This window comes from Nanorana parkeri, unplaced genomic scaffold (assembly GCF_000935625.1).
Source record: "Nanorana parkeri isolate BGI_ZX_2015 unplaced genomic scaffold, ASM93562v1 scaffold57, whole genome shotgun sequence".
In the NCBI taxonomy this organism is placed as follows: domain Eukaryota; kingdom Metazoa; phylum Chordata; class Amphibia; order Anura; family Dicroglossidae; genus Nanorana; species Nanorana parkeri.
Window position 1 is genome coordinate 632,790 of NW_017306325.1, and position 21,159 is coordinate 653,948.

General features: G+C 38.5%; 1 protein-coding gene across 2 annotated transcripts in view; it reads right to left on the minus strand.

The window, feature by feature from the left end:
• ROBO1 (roundabout guidance receptor 1) overlaps positions 1-21,159 on the minus strand; it is a 367,253-nt gene that overhangs the window by 102,199 nt on the left and 243,895 nt on the right. For both annotated transcript variants that reach the window (XM_018576154.1, XM_018576153.1), the window contains exon 3: positions 18,490-18,647. In XM_018576154.1, the coding sequence (XP_018431656.1) occupies positions 18,490-18,647 (158 nt within the window). The remainder of the gene's footprint in view (positions 1-18,489; positions 18,648-21,159) is intronic.

The window sequence follows — 21,159 nt, forward strand, 5'->3', positions numbered from 1 at the left end:
AAAATTGAAAACAGACAGGGTTTTAACCATTCTGTACACTAATAATACAATGATTTTAAACATTACACAAATCAATATTTTGCTAAAATACTCACCTTCGATGCTACCCCCTCCCCCACCCCCCTCCACACACACACACACACCGTTCCCTTTTCCCCACGATGGTACTGCTTTTTCGGGTTGAATGACAGCCAGCGTCACTTAACCCTACTTCCTTTGAGCCCAGGCTATCATGAATACACCCTCAAGGAGTGTGTCATCACCCAGCCAACCACCTGGGTGCACGGTACTTCTGCATCAAATGGGGAGGAGCAGAAGAGAGAGAGAGAGAAAAGTAAAACACAGTTGACTGAGAGAAGAGTCATATACTTTATGTAGAGAAAAATATTTAGGTACAATACATCATAATACATGACGTTTTAGTAAGACATTAAGGAGTATAAAAGTATACATTAATGTTTAAACAAAATACAGGTACATTTGTAAAATGTTAACAATTATTTCTCGAAAGTAGTTATTGAAATGTGATAGATCCCCGTTCACCAAGTCCAACAGCAACTGTTTATGATAAGCATCTGCAAGTTCTACAAATATGGCATCGTTATAACTGTTAGAATGAACTGTATCGTGTAACAGATGACTAGAGATTTCTGTTTTCCCAACATGCACTATTTCCTGTTCATATCACCACTGTAAAATAAAATAGAAACCACAATATCAAGATATGCCTGGCATGTTAAACTCATAAACTAGGTAGAATCACACTGTAAAGCTACATTTGTTCTACTGCAGGTTGTCCTTACCTAAGTGTATTAAAACACTTCAGGATTAACATACTCATAAAAAAATGTAAAATAAAAGAACTACATTATTTACTGCATTTGTAAATAGCTTACAAAATGTTAACAAACACTTTCCAGGAGAATTCAATTATGTAAGGAAATCATCATAACAGAATATGAGTAAATGTAGAATTTGAGTTTTTTTCCAATTTAGATTCTTAAAAAAGTTAAGGGCCACAAAAAAAGGTGTAAAAAGCTGCAAAGGGCTAAAAAAAACCCACAAAAAAAACAATTTGGTATTCTTAGCCTAGATATTTACATTTATATGGCTAAATACAGTTTCCACTAAACTGTATAAGCTAAAATTGCCAGAAAAATGCAGATGCCAAGTACTTACATGTGTGCTCAGATGAGATTCTTTCTGCCTGGCCAGGACAATGGAACCTAGGTCCTGGCAAAAAGTAGAACCGTGTCTCTCCAAGTCAAGATGAAGCCCTGTCATCTCCTGACCCTAATCCCTACCCTTTGTCATTAGGTTTTCAAGTGTCATCCCCTGTGGCAAATATAGGCTCTAGCATTTGACAGATGAAAGATCAGGGACAATGTTTAACTTGAAGCTGGTCTCAACCTCGACTTCAAGAGAAGTCAAGGCCCTGTATACAGCCAGGATCTAGGTTTCTTGGGCAGAACTGACTTGAAGTCAAGCACAACTACTTTCAGGCAATACAACATGCCTGCACTTTACCAGTAATGTTAGTTTATTCACTCTAATAGACATGGCAGTTTAATTTTTTTTGTTCAGATGTTTGATAGTACATTTGTAAAAAAAATGTGACTTGAATTTAAAGTGTTGGGTAGCCCAATATAGGTAGGTATTCTTTCTGGCAGAAATTAAAGTCACTATTGGAAGTCAGTGTCATCCACATTCACCAAACCCAGAAGTAGGTGCTCTTGTCCGCATTTAAGGGCATGTGTAATCAGCAGCAGAAATATAACATGTCCTACTGCTTTATGTTGAGTGGGCAACTCAAGTGTCTGTGTACTGTGGCAGTTGGTCACTGCAAGTCCAGTTAACCCTGAAACAGAATCATGTTAGTTCTGCCGATACTGAAGTACACATGAATCATTACAGTTTACAGCTGTAAAAGCTACATGCAATTAATACTACATATTAATACTATAAGTTACAGCTTCCACCGTTGTGAATCAGAAGGTGGGGGAATCCATGTGACAAGGTTTTTCAGTCAATAAATCTACTCCTTGGTTTACACCTCAGAAATATATATATATTTTATATATTTTCATAATGACAGTTATTATTAGAAAAGCTTGGGAAAAAGGCATCCCCTTGTTTCCAGTGGCAAAATCAAATGAAGATGAGGCACATCCAAGTTATGCTACTGGGATGAAAGGCTAAATTTAAAAGACATTGACACATAATGTAGAAGATAAGCAATTAATTCCATGTCTAAAGGACCACCATCTAATCCTATTGAGAATAGCCAACGTATTGACTTCGTTTTGACACAAACAATTGTGAAGACATATGTTAATTAAACACAAGGGGATATTTTTAAATGCCCTCTGTAAAGTCAAGTAATTAAAACACTGAGCGATGTTTAAAGTGTTGAGATGTGTCAATTGGTACAGTGCTTCATTATTTGAGCAGCTAATGATATACCTACTGGTTCCGCAGGCTTAATCATGTCTCTTTAAAAGGACTCTATTGAAATATATATTGCACTCTGATAAATGCACATGGTTAACACATGTAATAAGAGTACTAGTATATGAATATTTTTTAAAAATTTTTAGATGCCTTTATTCTTGTCTCTTAATTTACACAATTGCTAAGCTATCACATAAAAGGAACGGGCGGGTGATTGTACAAACTACAACACTGCCAGCATTTTTTTGGTTGCGTTTGGAGCGAGGAGGTGTAATATATTCTGTGAGGTTTTCACTGCCACCTGTGTTCCTGTTGGGGATATTTCATTCACTTCTTGTCCAGGTGATCAAACAAAAAATGTGGGGATCTTCTCATAACAGCAATAAAAACCTGCTAGGCATTCTTAGCCTCCTCCTGCCTCAAAAATGACATAGGATATGGGGGGGGGGGGGGGGGGGGCGGGGAGAATCTCCCAATGGGTAAAATAACAGGAAATACTTAGGTCAGTGCAAAACACTGACCTAAAGGAATTTAACAAGATCATCCAAAAAGTAAAAATTGGATAAACAAAGTAAGTTGTGAACAGTTGTATAGTGTAGTCATTCTGTTAACTTTAACTTAATATAGAGCAGTATACGTATAGTATCTTATATGGAACCCACACTCAAGCTGTTTTTTTTCTCTGGAGGGACACCCTAGCATAGACTTTGAGTACACTGAGGGGAGAACATCTCCTTGTTGGATCCAAGAAAGGCTTGCAATCAAGAAAAGAGCTAGTGTTTATCACTACTTATGTTCACATGGCTAAAAATTGGAAAATGATGATGAATCCCCACACGTACACATGAATGTATAGCCCAACTGACATATTTCAGCCATCTGTGAATTATTATTTTAATTGGTGTTTTTAAAAAGTTTAATTCCTTACCTGATAGTTGAAGCTGTGCCGAAGTAGCACATATTTCTGGAACATGTAATAACTTGAATTGTTTGGACAGAGTGGTATTCATGATGGTATATGTGAGTGTAAAGAGCAGGTGTTCAATATCAGCGCTTGTTCTCTTCCTTTGTAAGGCTCACACAGAGGACTTGCTCAGTGCTGAGATAAGCACAGTAAATAGAACTTCTATTCAAAAGTAGGGTCTATTTACCCCATATAATAGTTCTAAAAATGTTCAGAGTAGCTTGAAAAAACAATGCCATATCGGTTACGCTTACAAACAGGTAAAAAAATAAATGAAAAAAAATATATGTTAATAACAATGATTACACTAAAGGCAGGAAGTAGTGATGTATGAGGGGGACACACCCTTCCTTTCTAAGTCTCACCCCACCTCTTCTCATCAGCAGGTTGGAAATCACCCCTTTTTAATGATGGCAGTTTCCCATACAGCCATATTTCCTTAACATTGTAACAAGATTGAATGTTTGTTCATATTAATATGGATTCCAGTAAGTCTGCAGTTTTATAAATGTTTTAAGTGGTTAAAGTGTTTTTAGGTTTAGTTTTGGCTGGAATAGGGAGGATTAGAACCCCTATTAGGGATTTACTGCTATCAAGGGCTTCCTCCTCATGGTGACAACGATTTCCCTAGCAAAGCAAAGTACAAAACAAAGATGCAGACAGACATAAAAAGCTGACTAGGGTTCTAGCCTTTTCCTAATCTACTAAATTAAAGTCACTATTGGAAGTCATCAGGCAGTGGTGGCTCTTACTTTTTCCTGTTTCTGGTGCTCTATGTGAACTAACATTTTTTTTATCTTTGACTGTGTTGTGGTTGTATGGTAAAACATTGTCACCAGGAAAATAAGTTTGGAGAACAATTCAACAGAGCCCTGGACAGCAATGAAAACCAAACAGAGGTTCTTATCCTTCCCCACTCTATCTTAAACTAACTTAACTAAACTTAACTGAAAAAAAAAAAAGTTTTGGCTGGACATACACTTGAAGTAAATAAATGTTTTATAAAAATATTTACATGCAAAGAAACATAAATTTAAATAAAACAATTCAATATGTTTACCCATATAAAAGAAATGTTATTTATATTTCACAAATTAGCTGTGGAAATCTGATAAGCATATATTGTATGTATTTATGCTATTCGATTTTGTGGCGACCCCTAGGGATACCAAAACCTACGTTAACAAGGCATTTAAAATGTTACGAGTCAATGAAAAAGCAACAGCAAATAAATGAGTAATGCGTTTCATGCGCTGGATGACTATGTCCTATTACAATGCAGCATAAAAATACCATATTAGTACAGCAATACACAAACCTCAATGGATTCCTTTCTTAATTAAGATCATTTCTGCTGATAGGCAAGGTGTGTTTTCAATAAATCACTGACAAAAACTAATCAGCCAACCATAAATTATGGAAAGAGGAAATGAAATAGAGTTTACAGATTCAGTCAAATAACACAAGGTTATTTACACATGCTGTTGTGTTACAATATTATGTAGAATAAGGCTAGCTCTAGAATATTAATTGAAGGAAAAGTAAAACATTTTTCATTACACACAAAGTTAGTATTCATGCAGGACAGCCCCGTTTTGAATTTTATCCTGAGGTATCCCTAATGCAGCCCACTTCCCACTGCTACTAAACAGCACCCTCTAAGGTCAACACCGCTCATTGGATATCGCAGCCACACTGGGAAACAATATCACTGCAGTGTTTCTACAGCACCAACAAAAGAAGGGGCAGCCCAAGCCCTAGGAGATCAGGGGGCATTCTGCCCAGACAGAAAGGTTCCCACCAAACCCTTCAACAGAGTGTACCTTATCTATGATATTTGCATTTGATTCTTTTTGTACAACAAGAGTTGATTCTACATTGCGTTGTACTATCCATAAACAAAATCTGTTTACCCGGGGATAGGCTTTAAGCAGAGAACTACTTAGAAAGCCTGATGTATTTTTTTGCTATCTTGCTGAGCAGGATTGGTCCAGCTTAGGAATCAATTAGGTCCTTGTCATTGCATGAAGGAGGAGGACTAAATTCCAAAAAATTCAGATGAAAAAATTATAAGCATGACCAAGTCTTAAAGCAAACCTGTGATTTTTCCATGCAGGGTTAAGTGACAGGTATGCTTTAACCATCCCTCCTCCAGCAGCATATACTGTTCTTTGGTCCCTCTGTCACTCCATTACACTACTGGGATTTAATTAATTACCTAGAATGTATGGGTATGGAAAACCATGAGACTCATTCCAGAAGTTGGTTGTTTATCAAGTTCCAGTGCTGTCACATGTAAATTGACCATAGTCCTGTGTACATTATGATCTGGAGCTTACACAGCTTCTGCTGCTCCTGCTAACTGAAACGAGTAGTGGGGGGGGGAGTATATAGGGAGGGCTATATTTTAGTGAACCTGTAGCACAGTTCACTTTTGAGCTAAAACTTCACAAGTAATATTTTTTCAGAAAAATAACAATGTCATCTTTGATTGGGTATTCCTAAAGTCAGACTTAATAAGTTGACCCAACTGACTTATGTAGTGATTGATGTGGTTTCTGAAATATAAAACTAGAGAAATGCATGATCATGAGTAATTAATCATAGACCACTGGGTGCACGGTGGTCTTCACAAAGAATAGGCAGGCCTCCCAAACTTGTTCTTACTGAGGAGAGATCTGTCTATGACAGGTCTCTGAACAGCCTATGCACATGATTATCATCAGGCAGTGGTGGCTCTTACTTTTTCCTGTTTCTGGTGCTCTATGTGAACTGCGTTTCCATTAAAAACCCACTATAGAACACTGTTATACAGTGTAGTTGCGGGAGAATTCAATGCATTGTTAAACATTGTGTACTGCTAAATGACTTTCATTACAAGTTCTGGATTCAATTTATCAATCAATGCAGAAGAGAAAGAGCTGCCTCTTGAGGAGGCTACAGTCCAATTTTACAGCTGAGATCTTCTGTAATTTGTTAATTATTTCCACATGAGGCTCAGATAATGTTAGGAATAGGATGAAAGGACTGCAGCTGAATGAAACAACCATGCACTGTTTTACCTGGAAGGGTGGTTGAAACCACTAAATACAGTCCAACCAGGTAATGAGGATCTAGAGAGTTAAAGAAATGTACCGTCATATACTCAGCCTGCACGGTGTCCTCAAATGTTAAAGAAAAAGCTGAAAAGATATCTTATTTTTGTAGTTAGTCATTTCTTTTACCTCTACTGTCTGTAATGTGACCATTGAACAGTATCAACTGCCAGACCAGGTAGAGGCGCTGATTGACTGAACTGAATGTCAGTCTCCCAAGAATGTACTAGAGTGGTGCAAACCGTTGATAAGGGAATGCACTGTAAGGCAAGAAATATGGGAACAGGGCTGCCATCCTAATCTTGACTTCACTTCCCTGTGTGTTACTTTCCTTAACCAACTCAGTACGTCTTACTTTCTTCCCTCCAGTGTTCAAAACAAGGTCATTTCTGAGAAGGTAGAGAAGGTGCAAGAAGTCGGAGTGGTCACAATCAGGATTTAAAAATCAAAATTTATACACACTCTGTTAAAGAGATGAGGAAACCATAACCAGTAAAATTTAGTTTTTTGCACAGAAAGTTACATTTTAAAATGCATTTTATTAGGTGGCCATTTTAAACAGTACTTCGTGAAATTCTTCTTGAAGAGATAACATGCAACACGTGGACATTTTACAACCACAAGGATTAAATAAAAAACTATCTCCTGTTTGAATGTAAACTACTGTGAAGAGTTGCCTTTGAAGTTCACCATCTCATGATCAGCAGTAGATGAACTTGCACTGAACTTGCTGTCTGGCATGTCGATGTTTCTATGCCCCTAAGCATGTCAGTTGATTTAAATGATTTGATACACAGGAAGTCTTTTAAGAATCATTCAACACAATGGTATTCATACACCTCGGAGGTTATCGTCCTGAAGCAAGTGAAGCAGATTGTCTGCGGCACACATCATTTATCTGTGCAGAGCAGTAAGGAAACTTTTGCCTGACCAAAGTCACATTAACATTCTCATCAAAACCTTTATTCTTAATGCAAACGCAGAAGGACTATTTAATCAGCACACAGTTCATAATAAGCGAACGGGAGACGCGCCTTCAGCCTGATTAAGTGTCTTCTAGAGGGTTTTTTTTGTGGGAATATAAATGATAAAATAGACCTGTAACTCACAAAAGCTTGTTTCTGTTCCTTAACAATCGCTGTCTTCACTAGACCTGGACTAGAAATCTTAATGCAGTTTACTTACTGTAGTTTTCATATATTCCTGATGTAATAAAAGGCTTAACAGTGCTATATCTGCTAGCCCAGTGCAAAAATGGGCCCTGATTTGTAGGCAGACCACATTTAGATGGACATACACTCAACCTGCAGGGCTGAATAAAAAAACTCCCCTTTCCCCAATACAAGCTAACAGCAGGAATTGGTATATCTTCCCTGTTGGGGAAAGCCCTGAAGCACTCTCCTGCCCTAAAGCTGGCCATACAATTATATATGTATTTTGTTCAGTCTCTAGGCTGAAGGCAAGATATATAACAAATTGATTCCCCCATCCACGCTGAATAGTATGGATGGACAAATCTTCCCTGCTGTGCTTTTGTATTCTGAGCTTACAGGCTGCAGTCAGTGTTTGCCCAGCAATTTTTGGCCTGTCACCTTTCACAAAAGTCAACTGTAAAATTGAATTTTGTTGAATGGGGAAGGGAGTGCTGGCAGGGCCACACACTGCTCGAATTTTGCCTAAGGCACAAGGACTGGGTTGAAATTCAAGCAGCGTATGGCCAGCTTTACCCAGGGCATTAAATAGCTAAACTAGTAAAGCATATATCAAAGCTTTATTGTCCTAACATAAGAAAAGACTACAGGTCCTATCTACCATTTTGGCAGTTCAACTCACAGTTTGTAGTGGAACATGCAAAACGCACTTGAAGCATGTCAAATGCAGGTCAAATTGTCAACTGCAGATCAAATACACCCATATATGAATATTGAATGATCTCAGAAGTGTTTTAAACCAATGTTAAACTGATGCCATTGACACAATCCCAAAGTCTGTTAGCACAGGCCCTTATGCATTGGTACTGAGGCTGTATAATAGTCAGATGACATAAAAAGGGTAAGACATTTCTTTTTTAGAAAGAAGAGTAGTGTGCCCTCATTGTCTAGGTGACCACTGTCACTAGTGAGAAAAACACTTGCACCTACAGAGGGGATATAGAGTGCAATTAAATCCTGAAAGAGGTGCTAAAAGTTTTCACTGGAGTACTTGAATTCATGGTAAATGTCCACCCTTCCAGCTATAGTAAATAATGCAAAAAAATAAAGTGCAGTACCACAGCTATCATAATTAATTTTCCACTGATCTGAAAACAGTAACTGTACATTATACATTATTTTTGTAATTTAAACTGCTTTATATAAACAATCACTCCACTTAGTATTATTTCAACTATGGATGGCCATTGGTGAGCTAAAGTATACACAGGCTTTTATGTACCTCACAGACTCCTTGGGTGAGAATGACTAGCTCAATCTCTATGTCTGAACTCCACCTCCAAAGAGTACATATAAGAAATCCTTAAAGTTTATTAGCAGGAACATAACCACAGATTATGGGGCCCCATAGCAAGATTTTGATAGGGTCCCCCAGCAACCTCCCTACTGTCAATTATATTGAAGTCAGGTAGCAGGAGAGCTGCCTGCATACTCCTCCCCTGTATATCTGATGTCAGCTCATCTTGATTAATAATGTCAGGGTCAGCAGCAACTTCTGCAATCCTTATTGGGTTCACTTTCCACCCCCAGGCCCTATAGCAGCTGCATGGGCCACTATGGCTATTGTTACGCCACTGTACATTAGTACATACTAATGAGTATGAACCATTTGCTGGCTAGGTAAAGGTGATTGTAGCCATATGAGTGCACTTACAACAAAACAATCGAGCATTGTCTATAATAAAAAAAATATATATTTTTACTTCATTTGACTAAGGTTCAAGCAGTACTGACAAGTCAACTACTTGACTAGTACTGGCAAGCCTGTCCTACTTGGGCATTAGACAAAAGGGGAACACCCTGACATCTTGTCCTGAAAATGTAACTGTTAGTGCAAACCAAAAAGGATGGACAGTACTCATCTAGTAGTGAGGTATTTGATGGAAAACTGAGTAACAAAGATAACTTGTTCTACAGCAAGCTCTGACCTCATTCCCTTAGCAGCACTTCATATGAAAATATTCACCATTACATATTGGTGGTCCCATCTGTTCTCGGCCGTGATAAAATCCATACTGTTTACATTTAATCTTGAACTGCATAAAACCTGTTCACAATGAGTGTCCTCGTTCCTGCGGTTCTGAAACATCGCACATTGTTGATAGGAATTTTTCATGTAGAACATTAAAGCTGTCCACTTATAAAAATAGCTTGAAAGATGTTTGTAAATAAAGGTGGAAAATTCAATTGAAAAATGTGTTTTAATCATTAAAATGCATTGCTAAATAAACTTCACGAAGGACACAGGAATAACAAACTGCATAAAACAACATTTTGTCAAATACAGAAGTACAACATTTATTTAAAGTTAACACTCCACTCATAAAAAAAAATCAATATTCAAATATATACATAGTCTGCTTTCCCAGGTCTTTTGCTTTTTACTACATCAAGATCCTGGGTAGCTGCCCAGGGCCCCAAACTGCCTAGGCCAGGGATGGCCAAACTGCGGCCCTCAAGCTGTGGTGGAACTAAGAATCCCATGAGGCTTTGCAAGATTCTCACAGCCACAGACATGACTCCCGGAGAGAGATGCTTCATGGGATTTGTAGTTTTACCACAGTTGGAGGGCCAGAGTTTGGCCATCCCTGGCCTAGGCCATAGCATAGGGATGCTCATAGGGTTCCTACCTAACTCTGCTGTCACTCCCTCAATGATGACTCTTCTTCTAGTAGGGGCTGGTGATCCAGCACCACTTTATGACTTGCCGCAGACCAGTCTTATCTCCTGCCCCTCTTTGTGATGTCATCATGCTACTACAGGAGTCTTCAGGGCCTATGATGGGGGTCCGTTGGACAGTCAATAGGAAGTGTCCACATCACCTGGCAGCAATGTGGACATCTGAAAATTGACCCTTCTACTCTGCAGTGAAGAAGAGATAAGAGCATGGAGATGGTGCATCACATGACCATAGATCAAGTTAAGTATTTGAGGAATTTAGGATTTTTTTCATGGTTGCAGTAATTTGCAGCAATTAGGCTCATCCTAGATTTAAGCACCCTGCTGACAACACATGTTGAAAGGGTGGGGTGGAAAATTGCCAGCCGAACAGAGACTACAGCCAATCAGGATGGAGGAATCTTCAGGCTTAACTAAATAAGTGTATAGCGAGCTCTAGGGCTGGCTGAAACTGGCCATACTCAAGTAGAATTTAGTTTGAAAAAAATTAGTTCCTGGAACGTTCATTCAATTTTCTGATAGTTAACGGGGGAAAATTAACAATTCATTTTGACCGAGGTGACAATAAAAATCGAAGAAAAAGTTTGGAAAATCTTTCTTGAATTAAATAAACTCTAACAGTGATTCGGGTTTCTGTTCGGGAAACTCCATTCATTCACTGATAAAATCAAATGAAAATCTACCATTGCATAGACAGCTTAAAGAAGAACTCCAGATAAGAAAAAAGTTAACCCTTGCAGTGGGGCTACCCCCACACTGCAAGGGTTAACCACTCTTTTTCTCCAAGGGCCTGAAAATAGAAGAAATGCTCACCTGATACTCGGCCCTACAGCTCACCTCTCTCCCTCTTCTCTCCAGCTGTGGTATGGCCCTCAGCGGTAAGCGCTCACCTCTCTCCCCCTCTGCTCCGGCTCAAGTATGTCCCTCAGCGTCCTCATGTCTAATAAAGCTGAATGGACAGCACTAGGCATGATGACATCAGTGGGACTTAGACCACTGAAGCCCAGGGAACAAAAGGCTGTGGGGCCCCATCTAGCAGCCAGGCAGGATCAAGTGACTATATTTATTTTATTTGAGCCCCTAGAGAAAAAAGAGCAGTTAACCCTTGTAGTGCAGGGGTAGCCCCACTGCAAGGGTTCACTTTTACATTCCTGGAGCTCCTCTTTAATTAGAGCTGACAGATGGGGATGACAAGCCCTGAAACCTGTAGTGGCTGCTCCCATAAATATCATGACAGGCTCCCTTTTACATCTGAAAGAAACACCCATGCAAGTCCCGGATAACCAACATTTGCAGGGAATTCTAACTTTTCAAAACATTCATTACTTTATAGTCCAAAGAGAAGTTTCAAAGCTTACTGCGGTAGCAAAGAGCTAAAACTCCTCTATCTTTCCTTTGTCTCCTCTAAACAGCTCATGCTATCTCTTGCTATAGTTCATAATGAAAGTTATTCAAATGTTAATAGGCTTTGTCCTGGAGATAAGCCAGTGACATATCAGAAGGTGAGAGCAGAGGATAAGAGAACGGAGTCTGAAGAGGGCATAGCAGATTCTTCTAAAGCTGGTTATAGCTTTGTACAGGTTGTGATCCAATTCAAATGGTGTCAGATGCAAAGCACTGCTGAAGCCATTGGCATGGCACAGATAGTACAGGGAGAGATCAAATAATTCACCCATGTGTGAAGCCCTTACTGGTGGAACGGACTGCCTGTAAAATGGGGCCAGCAAGGGTGAACAAACTCAAAGTTCGACAGATAATGTGCCGGGTTATAGCAAAGGGCACTTGTTTTTGATCAGTAAAAAATGTTACAAGTTAATTTGTTTTAACATCGTATTATGACAGATTGTCTAGAATTCTAGGTAATCTCCTTTTCATCTTAGATGAAGGGGCCCAAGAGTCAAAAACATCCAAATATGTCACTTAAAACTGTACAACCGTCTGTGCTATATTCCTTTTTTTTCTTTTTTAAGAGTACTGAATATTCAAGCTTCTAACTATCATAATTAGGTGACATTTAATCCTCTGTGTCCCTTTAGAAGAGTTTTTCTACTTTGTGCAAAAGTGGTGCCGAAGCAGCTTGACTCTCTTTGCTTGAAGATCTTCAAGACAGCCATTAATATCCTCATTCTAAAAATGAGAATATCACCTCGTTAGCCGATACAAAGTTACAACATACGGTCGCTGGGAGAAAGGCAATGAGGAAAAACTTTCTCCTGCCTATATCTCAGCTTAATTAAAGTCAGTTGTCTGGAGCACAAGGACTGTTTTTTAACAGAAAAGCCCGTTGCTGTATATTGTAACATGCCAGCAATTTAATGATGTAATATCAGGGCCATCAATGGCAGTCCACCTTTATCGGTCCCCATCACATCAACATGTGACCCTGTGCCCACCAGGTGCTGCCTGTGGGTGGCCCCAGGGTAGCATCATAAGGGGCCCTGGGTGTTATAATCCACTATTTATTTCAGGTTTGGCCACTAACTACCTGAACCATATGCTGTTTTCTGTAGAATTTGTATAAACCTTCAGACATCATAAAAGGTATCCAGAGAAGTGAAATCAGAGCAGATTCTGAACCCCACAGCAAGCGTTAGTTCAAGAAAGCATTCATTTTATCTGCAAATGTATTGTCTGCACTTGTTCTGCCACCAAGGGACTTTCCAATTTATTAACCAGCTATAATCAGTTATCTAGTGTCCCTATTTATTTAACCCTTCCTAGCTGATGATTACTGTCTCGGGTCTTATCGCTTAGCAAATATGTCCCACGGTGTCAAACAAGATAACAGAATAATGAAGAAGTCCAGTATAACAATAGAGAGGTTGAAAGCACATTATTTGAAGGAGTTAAATCAGATTTTTACTAGCATAATAAGCCAACATTTACATTCTTCCAGCATTACAGGTGTTGTGTGCAGCATATTTGCCTTTGATCTGAGTTGTGCCTTTGTTCTAGCAGGTGGGAGAGAAACACTTTTTAAACTCATTACAGCAGAGACGCTAAACCACATTAGAGAAAACGGAGGCCGGGCATGTTTATTTACATACCTTTCAAAGGAATTTTTTACTTTATCAGTGATTTGTATTCTGACCTATAGAGTGTCTGTCAACTATCCCATAATATTGCTAAAATTAATCTCAATGGTGCTTTTTAACTGTTTAACGCTTTCTCTGCCATGGCCCTACTACTAGTATTTCATGGCCAACCCATTTTGTGGTCTGTTGAGTGTTGAGTGTAAATCTGGCCACACAGTCTTGCTGACTAGGTCAAAATTTGGCCAGTGTGTGGCCCCGTTAGGGGGCATCAATTTTTTTATCGACTTCTGACAAAGGAGTCGGTCTGAAAATTCTCAGCTGACTGCAGCCAATCAGTTGAATATACTATTCGGGTATTCGGACACATCTGCCGCTGTTAAAATACCAGAGATGGGGTGGTCGGTGGCTGATAGCATGGATAGGGGGAATTTTTTCTAGTTCATCCCTCTGGTCTTGGCAGTTTACAGACAGCAGATGTCAGATTTTTAGCATCCTCTGACCCCTAAAACACGCTTACGTGTCAGGGTCAGGAAAAGTAAGTAAAACGAAATAAACAGTCAAATATTTGTATTACACATATTTATATATCACCGACAATTTACGCAGTGGTTCATATATTGTACATTCCCATCAGTCCCTGCCCTCAAGGCGCTTACAATCTAAGGTCCCTATCTCACATACAGTACATACATATACTGTACATACACACATATTAGTACTATAAACCTTTTATAAATGGACATACATGGTTAAACTAATTTAGGGCTAATTATTCAGATTCTTGTGTGAACAAAAGTTGGAAGCAATGAAAAACAACAAAAAAATATGAAAGAGTACATGTGTGTTTTACACAAAAAAAAAACAAAACCCTAGAACATTGCTAATGTGATGTTTAGGCATTACGTATAGCTTAATGTGTATTTGTAAAGGGATAAAATATGAATATTACCATTTTTAGTTGCTTTTTTAAAGTTTTACCCTTTTGTACTTATTTATAAAATGTCACAGCTATTTAATTTGCCTGTCATTTTACTTTATTGTATTTCTGGGTATATAGGAGAATCAACTTTCTTTCTAATGTATGTATTTAAAATAGTTTAGAAATAGATAAGGATTTCTTGACGTCTGATGTTTTATTTGTCTGTTTCTGCATGTTACTCCTACTACAAATAAATTACAATCCATCGATTTATGTGTGCTGGTTAATACTTCTGGCACTGTGACTATAAAAGCTGTGGCTCTCATACAGTAAAGTGATTGTATTGTCTATTCATTCAGAGAACGCCTTGTATTCTATGAACCATTCACAGAAATCAAGGCACTATGTGACTAGAAAAGGGGAAGGGGGGTGATAAGGCAACCTGAATCCTTCAGAGTATGAGAGCTGCAGCTCAGGTCATAGCTGTAGCACATACAAATGTATGAACTGCAGTGTAAATATAAGTGATCTGCACAGATAACAAAGCCGCCCAGAAGTAATTTTTTTTTTTACACTTTAGAATTTGTAAAGACATCTGTCCCTGGAGTTCCACTTTAAAGGCTTAGTTTACCTTTCTGACCATGTTTCATGGTACACCCCCATGCTTGTTTACATTTTCTAATTCAGCATGGCTGTGCTTGGCTCTGCCGACACAGCTTGCATCATCCATGCACAGATGCATTGACAGGATCTGTTAATTGAAAAAATACAAGCCCCATCAGGCACCACCAAAGAGGGACTTGTAGTTCTGAATGGAACAGAAGTGCAGTCATGTCACCATACTTGTAGTCCATTGACACTTTCTTCAGTCCATGTTACTGAATATTGGTATAGACATGGATGGGGGGTAGAGTCTGCAGGAGCCAGAGCATTGCACCCATGATCCCCTGCTCTACTGCTGCTTTGCAGGGAAAAAATTGTTTTCTTTTATGAAAAAGAGTGCATTATTTATTTATTTTTTTAAAAGGTGTAATTTCCCTTTAAGAAGCCCAGTACACCACAATTGTGCTATAAAGTCTCTGGTTCCCCAATGACTGATTCTATAGAGAAACACTGTCATGGCTGAGCTGTGTAATCATGGGGTATCCCCATGGTGTAGTTCACATGTTTTCACTGCTATTTATTCTTGTTTTGTATTTATTATTTTTTCAATCAGTATCGATCTATGTAATGGCAATGGTTACCAGTTCACCAGGGTGAAAGTAGCCATTTCGCTTCAATCCATAGGGGGCAAGTAAGATGTAAATAATTACTCGATTTTGGGGAGTCTAGTCCCCTTCAGCTCTGGACTGTTGCATTGGGTTATGCATTTATGAATTAGTGCTCTGTTCAGCTGTTATGTGATATATATAGATAGCAGTAAAAGTCACCGGATTCCCCAAGCAGCGCATATTCTAATTAAAATGATTGAGAAACTCCAAATCGGTGACTTGTCCCTTATCAGCAAAATGAAGTAATGCTGTTTGTAATTCCAAGACAGATGGTGCAAGCAAAAAAGCACAGTATTAGAGTCTGCAATTTCCAAAGCATATGGATCAACATCTTGAAGCACTGTTTCCGTATAATCAAAAATACTTATCAACAAATCAGCACACTTACACATTTTCCAATATAACTGCATCACTTGCAGACTGGGAAATTGTTTGCAAAAATGAAGCATAGGGTTGGAATATTGTTTGTAATGCTGTGATTACCTACAAATATCCCTTTAAAATATTATTTTTTACCATAAACCTCATAAAATGATGACTAATGGACTGTTAGTAACCAGTTTTGTGGATTTGACAGTTCCTCTGCTACTAAATACTGTAAGTCAATAAAATAAAAAAGAAATGTCTGATGCTTTCACACTCAACAATATATACAAATGACAGTACACATTCTACAAATATAACTTCCATATCATTCTTGGGGAACTACAAAGTGACCCGACTGGTTAATAGTTAGTCGGACCCAGACAGGATGGGCAGTGAATAGGTTGAACTCTGCAGGGTTACATTATACTGAGGACCCCTTTATGCAGAGGTTTGGAAAGGGGGTGGAACAATAAAAAAACATTTCAGATTAACTTTAGGTCATCCATTCATTTTCATACAGGCACTTCTGGATCTTATATTTAAGTTGTTAATGTGAATCTAGTTAGTCACTAGAGCTAGAATCTACAAACCTGTTCATGAAATGCAGTAATCAAAATATAGTATACCAAGGGTGAAAAATGTGAAAGATATACAATCAAATATTTAGGTAAACATTATTACAATAACTTTAAGTGCAACTATGGTCATGCGTAGGGCATTCAAATATTTACAGATTTTGAAGACGCAATAAATACGTTTTCAAACACGTCATTACCAACCTCTGTAGGAGCAGGCACTGTGGATCAATTAATTCAACAAATTCACAGCAGAAGCATTTATATTATATATGTCTTTCTCTCAATAGCTGAGCTCATCCCACTTCCCCTCCAAGCAGTGACTAGGCAGCCTTCTAGTCTGTAAACACAGGGTATGTTTTCTGAAATGGGGTGCAGAGTAAACTGAGCTGCTGAGAGGACCTGGGGGACTACTTTAACCAGTTGACATCCGCGGTGTTAAACCCCCTTCCCATCCAGGCCATTTTTCAGTATTCACTGCTATAAACTTTGAGGACGAACTGATCCACAGTGAATTCACACTTACATTATAACACACCTAAATGCATATAAACATGTTAGTCATTGTTTCAAATTATGCTAGTTTACATGTGTGTGGTGCTTTGATGTGTGCTGTCAGTTTATTGATGCATCAAGGCACATTATAGGGCCTACTGATGACAATGGCAGTGCAACAAAATGCATTATTGTTACTCACACACACAAATGATAATATGTGCACAGTACACTTGGCAATTGCATTGCTTTTAATAAGCTTTCAACAAGTAGTGTTTTATATTTCCAAGTGAGCATTAGAGCATATATATATATATATATGCATTTTATGCATGTTTTTTACCTTTACCTATTGTAGACATCCAAAAGAGACTGTTGTTGGTGCCGGTGTTCTATCAAAGTCTGTGACTATGTTAGAATTTGTGACCGGTGACATGATCAATCACACATTTTAACGTAATCCTGCCCAGTTTTACAGCTGTGGAATGTGTGACTGCTCACATGGTCCTCAAATGTCACTTCTATCCAACTTTGTGAGTGATATCTCACATTCCACAAAGTCAGATAGAAGTGGCATTTCAGGACCGATCAGCTGTTCCAGGGCAGATTGGTTCTCCTGCACATACGATCTGCAATGCCGATCTGCCCTGGTACAGCTGACAAAGTGTTGTAATTCTTGACCTATTGGTGGTCACAGATTCCAACGTAGTCACAAACTTTGATGGAACACCACCATGTTGGATGTAATGTCAGCAGCCCCAGCAAACTCAGAGCTGTGACTCTAGTGGCACTCTATATTATTCCCCGTCACTTCTCTCCTGTCAGCTACATAAAAGATTATGTAGGGAGATGAGAGGAGGGGTGGAGGAGCTGGACCAGCACAGAAAGTAAATAGACATTCCCAGCAGAGGAGGCAGCTATGGCATGTAAGAAGCGAGGGGGCTGTGCTAGGGAACTGACTTTTTCTGGAGTAGTACAATTTTCTAGCTCTAGTTCTAAGCCACATTGAAAGTCAATAAAAGTATAATTTCGGAATAGGGAAAACACTGTGAGTAAGCATTTATAATATTTGATTTGTGTTGTGTTTTCATTTTTCTTTCCTGCTATTTTTTTATGCCAGAGTCTCTTTAAATGTATTGCACATCTGTGGCCATGATCAGTTAAACTATTAGTGGTATAATAAAATGTTGTGGCTATGGCCTGCTCCTACAATTTCTCTGTATGCCCTTCTCAGCTTTTATCTGTAAGAAAGTCTTAAACACCCAGGTAGAGGCATGAACTCGCTCCAGGAGTATGTACTGCACTAGGATTTCTCCAGCAGAAAACTGGATAATTGGGTATATATGCTTTCAATATAAGTCATTACATTCACCCTTTCCAAAAAAAACTGAGACAATAAAACCCAAGCACACAGACTGTATTACTTACTGTTATTCTTTCATCCTTGTCGTTAATTGGTGTCCCATCTTTTCTCCATGATATTGTTGGCTCAGGATGACCCCGAGGAGGCTGACATTCCAGAACGGCTGGTTCTCCCACTGCCACCATCACATCTACAGGGTTTTGTCTGAAGTCGTCTCTCAAAACTGTTAAGAGAAAATAAAATGTATATTAGCACAACTCAAACATTCTTCTAGCAGGGCAATTAAGATTTTTGACATAACTGCCATCTATGTGTCTTTTTAATTTAATAGTTCATTCCTGGAACAAAAATTGGCATGTCAGTAAGATAAAATACATATTTTATTTGGCGCATGGAATATGCAGTTGTGGTCTTTTATGGAAACCCCCTACATAATACTAGCTAACATTCACAGTGGAAATCCTGGGACAAATTTGTCTCTGTCCTGCAGTCCATGCTAAACATTACTTAAACTGGCATGTTGATTCTTGTTACTGGTATAGGAAATAAAAATATTTAAAAGCATGAGCACATGGACATTTCAGAGCCTGTTCAATCTGATGGACTGCTACAAAGGTGTCTGAGAGATGCATGTAAAAGGAAATGGAAACACCAATAACAAACCTGATGTTCTATAACAGGGGGGCCTGACCAGGGGTTTCCATACTCATTGAGGGTATGGGGAACACCTGATGGGGGTTTAGAACCTCTGAGGATCTCTGAATACTTAAAGATTCCTTGCATTATTGAACCTGAAATCAAAGTGGAAAATTGACTTGATGTGCCAGATGATGTGTGCCAGATGACGCGTCAGTAACTGCACCTCAAGTCTATGTATTAATATCACAAAGTCGACAGCAATAATATCGCTAGGTTTAGATAACTTATGTGTGTTTTTCTGTTTTTAGCATTATGATTTTTCCTTTAGTTGTTCTGTTGCAAGCTATTCAAATATACAATTAAACTCACATCTTCTGTAGTCATGGTGGTACCTAAATGATTATAAAAGTATGGCAAAGGGGGTATGAGAACATAGTTGGCCATACATTGAGGGTCTGTAATCATAAGGTTCCATTCACATGTATCATTTTGACAAAGACTAGAGACCACCACCTAAAACTGGTGGAAAAAAGATTTAAGCACAAGGGGCGTAGGGGCTTCTTCTCAGATAGAGCGGTTAGGGTCTGGAACTTGCTGCCACAAGCAGTGGTATCAGCGGAGAGTGTTGAATCATTCAAAAAGCATTTGGACAATTTCCTCAGAGACCGTAACATACAGGGGTATGAAAAATGTTTTTTTAATAGACACACATTTTTCCATGCATTTGTGGCTACAACCACAGTCTTTTGGGGATGGAACGAGCTGAAATCACCCAGAAAATTGTGCACTACTTTTTGCAGCGTTTCACGTGTCAATGTGTGAATGGAGCCTAAAAAGGATACAAACCAATATTGTATCAGGGCAAAGACTTCGGGGCCCCAAAACGTTTGTTTTTGTTGACTACTATTTTTATTTATTTAATTATTTTTCATGAACATGAGCAAAGTTTGTTGGCGATGAGTATTTTATATACTGCCGGCGCCTGCCAGCTTTGAGGCTGTGAACGTGATTTACGTTTGGAAAGAAAATAGTAAATATTGTAATGTGTTTGTGCTAAGCACAAAAGAAACATGTTCAATAGATCTGTAATTCTATTCGAGTTGCAGGTATGGATTACATTTTAAGGTCTATTTGAACGAAATTGGTTGACTCAAAGATGGCAAGATCGAATGATCTGATGAACCATTTTTAATGAACATTTGAACAAAAATCTAAATGTATGGCCAGCGTTAGTGCTTAAAGCCCCAGACAATATGCAAGTTTACAGTATACCCTATTGTAAAATGCTAAGGAATCCATTGGACCATTTGTCTACAATATAGTGAGTTAGTAGAAGGCCTGTTAGTGATGCTTGCCAGATGCCAAATTATCTTCATTTTCACAATCCCTAAAATGTATTAAAAGTGTACATATGTAAGAGAAAGAAGGAGTAAGTCTCAGTTCTCCAAAAACAGGATAGCCCATGTTTTCCATTGCAAACAGTCAAATTTTAGCTGTTTTAATGTAGATTTGAAAATTAAAGGAGGTGGATGACTGGACCAATACCAGTCCTTGTGAATTGTTGCTGAAATCAGACAAGCACATGAAGCAATTCTGGTTTCTGTTTGACAAAATCCACTATTGGTGAAAGAAGATGAGCAGGAAGCTCATTTGTATACAGAATCACCTTGAAGCAATGCAGAGTAATTTACGAGAACTGTTTAATTAGAATTCTGATGAAATTATTCCATGCATGTACACCATGATATATTACAGTGAGAGGGAGGAAGCCAACTGGAGCTGCCAAATATGTTCTATTTTGCCTCATATTTCATTCTTGCAGATTGCTGACAGTTTGCATTAAGTCATTCATTAATTAACCGCTAATATAGTGGAATTTAGAAACAAAGTTGCGCTATAGTGGAAAGATTGTGAACTTGGAATATATACATGAATACTAGTACTTGTCATTAACTTTTACTTGTGTGTTCAATGTGAGAAATAGGTCAAAACTGTATATCTCTGGAACAAAACCATGAACTAGGCATGCTAATGTTCAGCAACAATGTAGAGATCATATACAAGAGATATCTGAGTATTTTATTACTTATAAAATA